We start from the raw sequence: 10,219 nt of genomic DNA, 5'->3' as shown, positions 1-10,219 counted from the left end.
GGTGGTGACGTGTAATTCCACTCGTGTGTCGTCGTGTAGTCAACGACCGATTGTAATTCCACCCATCCGTCTGTGGCCAACTGTAATTCTACCTGTTCGTCATCGTGTAATCTGTGACTGATTGTAATTCCACCCACCGTCTGTAACCAAAGTTAATTCTACCCGTGCATCGCACGGACAACACACTAGTTGGTAACAACATGTGCATCGCACGGTTACCTCATTCAAAATGAAGAGTCTATGTTTTTAGAAGTTTGTCCCGAGATCAAACAAACTTAGAAAAGACAATATCAAATATAATCACCAATCTCAGTTACATATAGCTTACAATAAAAATTAGGATTGCCTCATTAAAAAATGTTATGAGGTTTGGATTGTTACCATGGAACCTTCAAAGGCTATATAGGTTCAAATGAACCCACACAACTTATCTTTCCAACATAATGAAAGATTTATGGCAGAGTCCAATGCATGTGGATTGTCCATCAAACACACCGGTAATACCACACTTCTTTTCTTTTAAGAAATACAAGTTTTTGGTCAAGCAGAGAAAAATATATCAAAACCTATCAAGAGTCCAATGTCCGATTTAAAACTGATATCTGACCCGAATCCCCATTTAACAAGAAAACTTCTAGAGGAACATAAGGAGAAGACATTGATGCACCAAACCTATAGGAGGGTTGCAACATTTTGCTGCCTTTTGCACAAGATATTGTTCTAAGACGTGGTCCAGTTCTCATTTGCCATATCTGAAAGGACATTATCAATCAATGAAACAAGTTAAGAAAAACTCCAACTAGAAGCCAAGACCCTAGAAGGTTTGTTCTATTGTTCACAGTAAGTCGGTCATGAATGTTAGAATGTGTCAATGTCACATCAACAGTAAAAAGAACATATAATGAAGAATGCTAAGGTCACACCCCGATAATAATGAGTCAACTCATCCCCTTTTTCTATTCCTTAACTTGGTACCGGTTTAATTAATTATTATTAATATTATTTGGAACTTAACATAAATAAATGTTCCTCAGTTCCTCTTCTTGCGCACTTCAAGTTCAACCTCCCACCCGTCTCTTCAAGTTCAAGGATTTAGTACAAATAAATTTACCGTCGGAAACATGTTTTAGGAGACCATGACAACCATTATTTTACTTCACATTTCAAAATCAAATTAAACCAAATCCAAATCACAAATTCACTATTCAATCTCCACAATCTTTCTTCTTCAATTCAGACATCAACGTTAGAACCGTTTTCAATTACTTTCACTCCCTGTTACTTTGTATTTGAACCCCATTAAAGGATTTCCATCTAGGTGCCCCTGTTTGCATATGGGTATTTGGTAAAATTTTAATCATTGATTAAAATTTCATGGGGTTGTAAATAGGTTCTTTAATATCAAAGATGGGGCTAGGTATGTACAAAAAAGGGCCATAAGGGCTTGGGACAGAGACCGATTGGAAGAACTGCCATGGAGCTTCCTGACATTGCACTGTGTTGGAGTTTTTATTTTCCGTTAACATTGCAGATAAATTCTAAAATAAAATGTAGTTTTCGACCTGTACAACCATTACTAGGTAAGGGAATAAAAGGTGGCTAATTATTATTGGAGTGTGTAAAAGGAGTGCGTTAGAGGGTGTGACCCTAGCAATACTCTTCATATCATTCTATAGTTACATATTTTTAATTTCAAAATTGCAGTGAAGGCTTTGGATGACTTTTGAGGTAGAAAAATATAAAGTTGAATAAAAGCCATACCTCGATAATTCCTTTTCTAGGTGCATGAATAGCCAAACACAAGCAGTAGTCACTCTTCATTGGTTCATAAGAAGTAGAGCTTGATGATGCTAAATCTTTATTCACCAACATCTCCATGAATAAACAGCTGGCATCCCTATATCCCTGCAAAATACTAAATTTTATATTAAGTGAATACAATGCCTTTTTTATTTGGAGATTTTTTGGAGGGAAGGTCACAGACTTGGGACCAAAAGTTTTAAAAAAATAAACCTTCCACAAGCGAACCACCACAAGTGCTTGAGTATCAAGGAGTAATATGCGACCTAGTGAATCCGTTATAGCAGCCAATGTACCACTTGGTGATAAGGTTAGCTTTTCACCTTTCCTAGGATGATCCTTTATACATGTCAGAGGTGAAGCTGCATTGAAACATGAATTCAAAAGTCAGATAATTGGATTTAAATTCAGAAATGATGCAGCAAAAATGGAGCACATAGCTCTTAATTTTATCAGTTGATAGTTTTCTTGAAGCAGAAATGCAAAAGTCCATTAGTCCTGCTATAACTTTTCATCCCATAGATTAATGGACGGTTTTTAGCAAAGTATTCATGGTTTCCTCTGTTTCAGACTTCCTCATCAAATGACTTTTGCAAATTCTGAATTTGCGGTAGGTTTTTTCTTTTTTTTTTTGTTTTTTTTGGTCAATTAGCCTAGTGGCTAGAGTTCACACAATTTAATTGTGGAGAAGTGTGGTGTCCGGGGTTCGAACCCCGGCCCCTGCATATAATATGCAATATCCCTACCAACTGAGCTAAGCTCACAGGGATTGCGGTAGGTTTTTTCTTCTAATAATAGTTAAGTTATATCAAGATAGCACCACCTTTCAAGTAGTATAAAATAATCATACTTAGCATGACACTATATAATTTTTGTTGTCTTAACTTTGGCCTGAGCATCTCTAACTCGATTATATGCACAATTATCTGCAGGTGTCTGTGCTTATTATTATAATAGAAAAGGCAACACTGTGACGAGTGTTACTCATACCTCGAGCAAATGGCTGAGGCTTCTGCTCCGATTTCTTTGGGGATTTCACTGGAGAAGTATGTTCACTCCGCCAAATCAACTTAGAAAATGACGCTATAGTGGAAAAAGTTGCAGGTACAACTTTAGACAAGATAGCTCCCACTAAAGACCTGCCTTTGTCCTCAGAAAGTCTTCCAAAGGATCAAACAAAACTCAATCAGTATAAACACAATGACAATAAAAAACTTTTGAGCGTACTTGAATGAGAAAATATAATAATGGTCCAAGTACCTGTAAGCTGAAATCACAGCATCGTCTCCAACAGCCACTGCGCAATAATAACGTTGACTCGACTGCCCAATAATAAAAGCAGCTGAACTCAAATACCGGAAATAATATCAGAAATCTTCCATAATCTACTGTTCAAACACCCACAATCATATCTTCCTCGAATGACTTGTTGTTTTCTATTTTTTACAATCCATGAAACAAATGTTATTAATATAACATGATTATTTAAAATAATTAATATTTTACCTGTTGTTCCATGAGCGGTGGAGGCATTATGCCAGTAATGGCTGCATCAGCACAAGTACCATACTTACCGATATTCCACAACTGGTAAGGTAATTTTTGTTGAGAATTATCAAAATCCTCAGAATCTTGGCCCTTTTGCTTTTGATTCCAAAGTTGAGCATGCGCTTCTTCAAACCATTTCTGCAGCATATTCTGCATTCACAGTCACATTAATACATTGCAATGAAATACTACTATTAGAATCCTCTTACCCCAATTCAGTTTAGACATTGGGTGGACAGTGAAAACTAACTACCTGAACAACAGAGCCATCAAAACGGGCAATGACACCTGGCATTATAAGACAAAACTCTTCTGAGGATGAACTATTATCTTGAATCAAATCTTTCTTTGTTCCACGAACTCTTAACTTCAAAACTCGTCCAGGATAAATCATCTAACGTGTGTTGTAATCATTCAATCAATCATTGATATTGATACATGAGTATAAAGAATTTTATAAAAGAAGTCTGATAGATATATTTACCTGCCTATGAATCAATTCAGCACGCAAGGAGTAAATGAGCAAGTAGCCAGAGGAGGTACCAGCGACGATGACGCGAATTTCGTCAAAGACCAACCACTCGACCGCGGAGATGAATTCGGATTCGATAGGGGACAAATCGGGTCGGATCCTGATCGGAGATTGGGAGGAATCGGATGACCATGAGAGGAGGAGGATGGTGGATCGGTTGGCGAGGAGGATAGAGTGATTATCGATGGCGGAGAGAAGGTTCGGGTTGTCTACCACCCAACCGGGTTTTCCGGCTCCGACTTCACCCAATTCTTTGCAGGCTATGCATCCTAACTCCTTCTTATACGATCGCCTCTTCATTCCTATGCTTGCTTCCGAATCGCACCACCCTATAACGTTCTCCTAGCTTAAAACAATAGGCAAGTTAGTTAATTACAATACTTTCACTTTCACAGCAAATTACAAATAAAACAATAGGCAAAATGATTTATCTCGCTTTTTGCCTTCATATATTAGCAATTGTGCAATTTTTGTCCCCGTTTTCCTTTTGAAAATAAAAAATAAAAAATGCTCGTATCACTTTTTTTTTTGGAAAGAAATTCATTGTTTTTCATTAGCTTTTTTTGGAAGAATTGTTTTTCATTAGCTATCAACCGTCTAATACTTGGGCCCCGTTTGGATTGGCTTATTTTGAGCTTATGTGGGCTTATCTACTCCCATAAGCCTTTTTAAATGTGTTTGGGTAGATAAATAAAAATAGCTTATCGTAGTTTCATAAGCTGCTTATGCCATATTTTAATAAGCCTAAATTTTCAGCTTACCCTCCGGCTTAACAAGGAGCTTATGAATTTATGTAACCTCCTTCGATTCTCTCTGGAACCACTTTTTCAAAACATATATTTTAATTATAATGTTATTATCTTTGGCGGTGCATGAGTAACAAAATTGCTATATACTTATCTTACTAAAGTAACACACGTAACTTTTGGTCAAAAAAAAAAAGTAACACACGTAACTAAGTTTTTTTTTTAAGGAAGATTTTTATTATTTTTTTGTTACGTAACAAAATGAAACTGAATAAAAAAAAAAAACAAACTTAACTTATCTTTTTTGGTAACAAACTGTATTTTAATATCTATGTATTTTTTTAAGGAGGAATATTGATTATACTATATATATATATATATATATATATATATATATATATATAATTAATGTATTATATTAATTATATTATATATATATATATATAATTAATATATTATATTAATTATATTATTCCTTCAAAAAAATTAATATATTATAATATTGTTTTTTACAACTTGATTAATTTTACCAATTTTTTTTTATAATTGTGGTTCGATTCTTTGATTTTTTTGTTAAATTAAAAATATTTAAAATTTCAATAATTGCTTATGTAATGTCACATCCAAACACTTCAATTTATGTAAGTACTTTTTAGTGTACATATCCAAACGTAAATAGCTTATTGAGTATAAGAGCTTATGATGTAAGCTCTAGTGCCATAAGCTCTAATGCTATAAGCATCAATATAAGTTGTTTATCCAAACGGGGCCATAAACCGTAAATTATCATAAACATGAGAGCTCGCATAAGATGGGGTTATTCTAGTTATTTCATGAGTGACCCCATTAGTTTGCCTCCTATTGAACTCAACATGAGAGTTCTGAACATTACAAGCAAACAAATGCCTACAGGCCTGAATAATGCAACCTAGTTCACTACTATCCTCTAGGTTTGAATTAAAATGATCTACAACAGACTTGGAATCCAACACAAAATCAACATGATCATAGTGAAGAGCAGCCAACCATTACATCGTCGTGTGAAGATCAACAGCCTCACCCACATCAACATCACAAAGAGGAGAGAAACAGTATGTGTTGGCCATGACAACCTCACCTTGATCATCACGAATGCATATGCCAATACCTACCATATCTAAAGGATCAGAAAATGAAGCATTAATATTGCATTTGTACCTGCCATATGCCGGTTTCGTTCACTCAATGTCACGACCACCACTAGCATTGCTCGAGTTAGCGGAAATATCAGGAGCTTTGTGCGATCTCACTCCTAGGGTTGTTCGCCAATCATCTAATAGGTGCCTAGCCCGCTCAACAACCTGCAAACTTGTTTCATTTTGTTGTTGCCACAATTTTAAATTTCTGCGCTTCCACAAGCTCCATATGATCGTCACAAACAACTCGTTTTGCGTATAAGGCAGCTTGTCAAGAAGGGAAAATATCAAAGCATCCATATTATAATTTTGGCAAAAAGTTCTATCAATAGTGTCCCATAAGTTAACCTCCTGCCATGCTTGCATCGCACTTGGACATTCCAACATGACATGAATGTTATCTTCATAATTGTAACAACCTGATTTTCGTTAGATTTATTTTAATTGTTTTTATGTGTGTTTTATATATTCTTGTATGTGATTAATTGCTTATGTGTGTATTTTAATGGATTTTAATGCTAGAAGGGTATTTTGGTCATTTTGTGGACAAGGGTAAACTAGTAATTTTACCATGTAGAATTATTCTAGTGGATTGAGTGAGAATAGTTATTTCTTTTTATTAAGTGACTAGAAAGTGTGGTAATTAATTTAGAGCCGGTAACTATCGTTGTTTTTACCCGTAAGTGAATAGAAACATTTTGAATTAGTTGATGAGTGTGTTGAGTCCATTAAGACATTAAGGGTTAAGCCCAATAGTGGTGAGCCTATTTAAACCTTAGTCATTGGGAAAATTAGGTCCCCTAGTATCATTTGTTCATTCTCACAAAACATTTTGAAAGAGGTAGAGAGAGAAATAGCTAGAGAGAGGGTTTTGAAGAGAGAAGAACTTGAAGAGCAAGAAGAGGATAGAGACTCAAGGGATTGGAGCTAAAGTGAAGCACTAGCTTAGATTTGTGAAGATTTAAGGTAAGGGGGCCAGTTTTCATTCATAATCCTTTGTATAGTCTCTTTTTCTTCTCAAGTTCAAAAGTGCTTATTTGTGAAAAGTGATTATTGTGATTTTAATTGGTGAAATTTGTGCTTATGTTTTTATGTAATGTTTGGGTATGTGAATTAGATGATAATTAAGTTGTTGATGATGAAATTACATGCTCAAGATATAATTTGAGAGAGAGAGAGAGAGAGAGTTTGGCTATGCTCCATTTACCTTAGCTCCATTTACCCCATTTACCTATATGGATGGGTGACATGTGGCAAAATTATATCTAAGGGTTAAAATTAAAAAGGAAAAAATAAACACACACTTGTGATTGTTACCGATCTCTCATATCCTTCTCCCTGAACACTATCATCACATTTGCTCCATCTCTATTCTCCCAGAACCCTTTTCCTAAATAATTTAATTTCCACACAAATGCAAATGCAATGAATATAAGGAAACCAGACATTAATTTTGAAACGACGTTGTTTACTCACACCAAAACACCGTTGTTTCTTACTCACAAACTCAGTCCGATTTCCAAACTCAGTCCGATTCATTTCTTACTCATAATCCAAAACGCCGTTGTTTTATAAGTGATGGCGACTGTGATGGACTGATTAGTGTTGTCAGCGCTGGACTGATTAGTGACGACGGTTGTGGTACGAAAAAATCCGCTCATGAAACCGCTGATTGGACAGAAGCGAGCGACGATGAGATCAAGAGATGTGGTAGGCGGTGATGAAGTAATTGACGGTGGCGATGGAGTAATTGACGGTGGAGAGCGGCGGCAATTGGATGGTTACAGGTTGTGAGCGGAAGGTTGGACGAGATGTTATTTGAAGAAGAAAGTGTACAGTGCTAGGCTAGGGATTTGTTTTATTACTTATATTTGTTTTTCTAATTTCAACCATTAGATCTTATTTTGCCACATGTTACACATTCGTATAGGTAAATGGGGCAAATGGAACTAAGGTAAAAGGAGCATACCTGAACCCATATATATATATATATATATATATATATATATATATATATATATATATACTTTGTGTTTTTACTCAAAATTGATGAAATGTGTTGTTGTTGTTGATGATGATTGATGCCATGGGTAATCATAATCATAGAGCTTGATGTGAATTTGAGTTGTTCTTGAGAGTTTTTATGAAAAATGGGTCAAATGGTGATTTTTGTTGGAATGACGTTTTGAATCAAGTTTTATATGGATTTGAGTCCCTTTTCAAGTTCATAATCGTTTAGACAAACTTTGGGGACAAATTTGGGCTTAGGGAATTCTGATCGTACTTGATCAGAAGGTGACTGCCAGTGCTTAGAATGCGGTGGTTTAGACAGTGGTGGAATGCGTCAGAATGCTTCTTGGAGCGGATGGGGGGTGTGTACCTGCAGGCACTCCGACGCTCAAATCAGTAGAGATTAGAGAGTGAGGGTTTATAAGGAAGAGATAGATTCTACCTTGGGGACTGCAATGAGTCCCCTATTTATAGAGGTGGAGGGCTGCAGAGCCGTTGTAATGGCACACCTGGCTCTGGCGGTTACGAAATTATGGGAAGTGTAACCGCCAGAGAGTTTATTGCGGGAACGTGCAGAGAGACGTTGTGGCTCGTTTGAACCGGTCTCGCTCGCTTCGTGCACCCACTTCGCGGAGAAGGGGTGTGTCGCAAGTAACGTTGCCAAAGGAGTTTGGGCTTTGGATTGTATTGGGCCTAAGCAAATGGGCCAAAGATCCTTTTGGCCGGTCCAGAACAGTAGCCCCCCAAGTCGTTGCTCTTGACGAAGAGTGATGACTTAAGTGTGGGCGTTTTGATTGTTCGTGGTCGGTCGTGGGAGGAGATTCGTTCTGATGTGCTCTCCTATCTGAAAGTGGGATGAGTCTTGCTCGCCAGATATGAAGGTGTCACCGAATTAGGGAACTGTTTGCAGGGATGGTTGAGAGTGTCATGAGAATTGGGCGGGCGAATGTGTGTATGCGCTCGCTATTCTCAGAACACCCTTTGTCCTCTAGCCGAGTAAGTTCTTTCAAGAGATGAGTTATGTTCGGTCCCCGAGTCTTCGGCAGAGCAGGATCAGATAGAGAGATTCTCTCGTCAGGAGGTTTAGTCGAATGTCATTCCGTAATTAATGCCCACGTCTCGAGGGAAAAATTGAGGAGACATGACCTTTGGTTTCTGAATGACACGTATAAAGGCTATTGTAGTACTTGAGTACCTATAGTCTGTAGAGTGTTCTTGGTTTGTGTTTCCAAGGCGTCATCAGTACCGTTGATTTAATCCTGACATTCAGAGAACTGCTACGAGTGATCAGAGTCGTTGGATGAATGATTTGATTTAATTTGGAAGTAGAGGTGTCATTTGAAGGGAGAGTTGTACGTGAAGGACCGTATTGGACAGAGTCTCGCGACCTATGAATGGTTTCATGAAACGAGTATAAATAGTTCAAATGTTGTTTGGAACATCACTGCGTTTCATTTTCTCAGAAACTTAGAGGTTTTTTCCCTGATTTCTTTCAAAGGCGAAGTCTTTCCGAACCTTCAACTTCTCATTTTCAAGTCTATGAATGGTTTCTCAGTAATGCATGCTTTAGGGTAGAGGTTACTCTGACTCGGTGGCCCCCATAGTTGGTTGCGGTGGTTTCCACCGTGCGTCATGAGTTTCTAAGATTTGCTGTCTGTTTTCTGTATATGTTTAGAAAAAAATTGGCGACATGCTTTAGTTTCATTCATAAGCTTCGGGCCTGTTAGCCGAGAGTTGGTTTGCTCGACGTGTGGATTAGATCCGTTGTTTTCTTTTACCTCTTAACCTTTGGCGGTGGCGTTTGATCCCTTCCTCGCCGTGGTTGACCTGATGGGTGAAGGAAGGGTGGGTCTGAATATTGGATTCACTTTTTCCCTTGCTTTTTCAGGTCTTTATAGCAAACGAAGGAGCTACTGCGCCTGTTGCTATCGGCAAAGTGGAAGATTGGGAGTTGATTCTTCCGAGCACATCTGATCAAGTGTGCTCGGAGTATGAAAACCATGTCTTTCCCATGTATGAAGTGGTTTTCAAAGACATGGGTTTCCGGCTCCCCTTTTCCAACTTCCAGCGAGAAATGCTTCTTTGGACCAAGTTGTCCCCTCCGCAAATTCATCCCAACTCTTACGCCTTCATGAGGGCTTTTGAGTTGTTGTGTGATTACCTTTGCATTCCTGCTTCCAAGAATGTCTTTTTCTCCTTCTTTATCGTGCAACGAGGCGCGGATTGGGTTTCCTTTCGTCAGACCCAGAAGATGTTTGAGATATTTGCTGGGAAAGTTCGGAGTTTTAAAGAGCGCTTCTTTTTGGTCCGACCGAAGAGTGGAGCCGCTCTAGATAGTCTTTTGGAAGTTGCGAAGGATGGTGTTCAGGGACGCCGTCCTTCTTTCCATTTGTGTTGGTCTCAAGACC

The 10,219-nt window shown here is 37.8% G+C and overlaps 1 protein-coding gene across 1 annotated transcript; it reads right to left on the bottom strand.

The window, feature by feature from the left end:
• Positions 1-243: 243 nt before the first annotated feature.
• Positions 244-4,224, bottom strand: LOC146899304 (Rab3 GTPase-activating protein non-catalytic subunit). The gene is made up of 8 exons (XM_085731256.1): positions 3,833-4,224; positions 3,602-3,742; positions 3,307-3,498; positions 3,061-3,122; positions 2,791-2,960; positions 2,014-2,162; positions 1,762-1,905; positions 244-752 (listed from the first exon to the last, which is right to left on the bottom strand). Exons 1-8 carry the CDS (start codon positions 4,178-4,180, stop codon positions 570-572), a joined length of 1,389 nt encoding a protein of 462 aa, XP_085587382.1. The 5' UTR covers positions 4,181-4,224; the 3' UTR covers positions 244-569.
• Positions 4,225-10,219: the final 5,995 nt, after the last annotated feature.

The sequence above is a fragment of the Medicago sativa genome, chromosome 8, assembly GCF_051527215.1.
Source record: "Medicago sativa cultivar Bolivia chromosome 8, Bolivia_mono, whole genome shotgun sequence".
NCBI classification, from domain to species: Eukaryota; Viridiplantae; Streptophyta; class Magnoliopsida; order Fabales; family Fabaceae; genus Medicago; species Medicago sativa.
The sequence above is the reverse complement of the archived record's forward strand: the minus strand, read 5'-3'. Positions and strand labels throughout refer to the sequence as shown.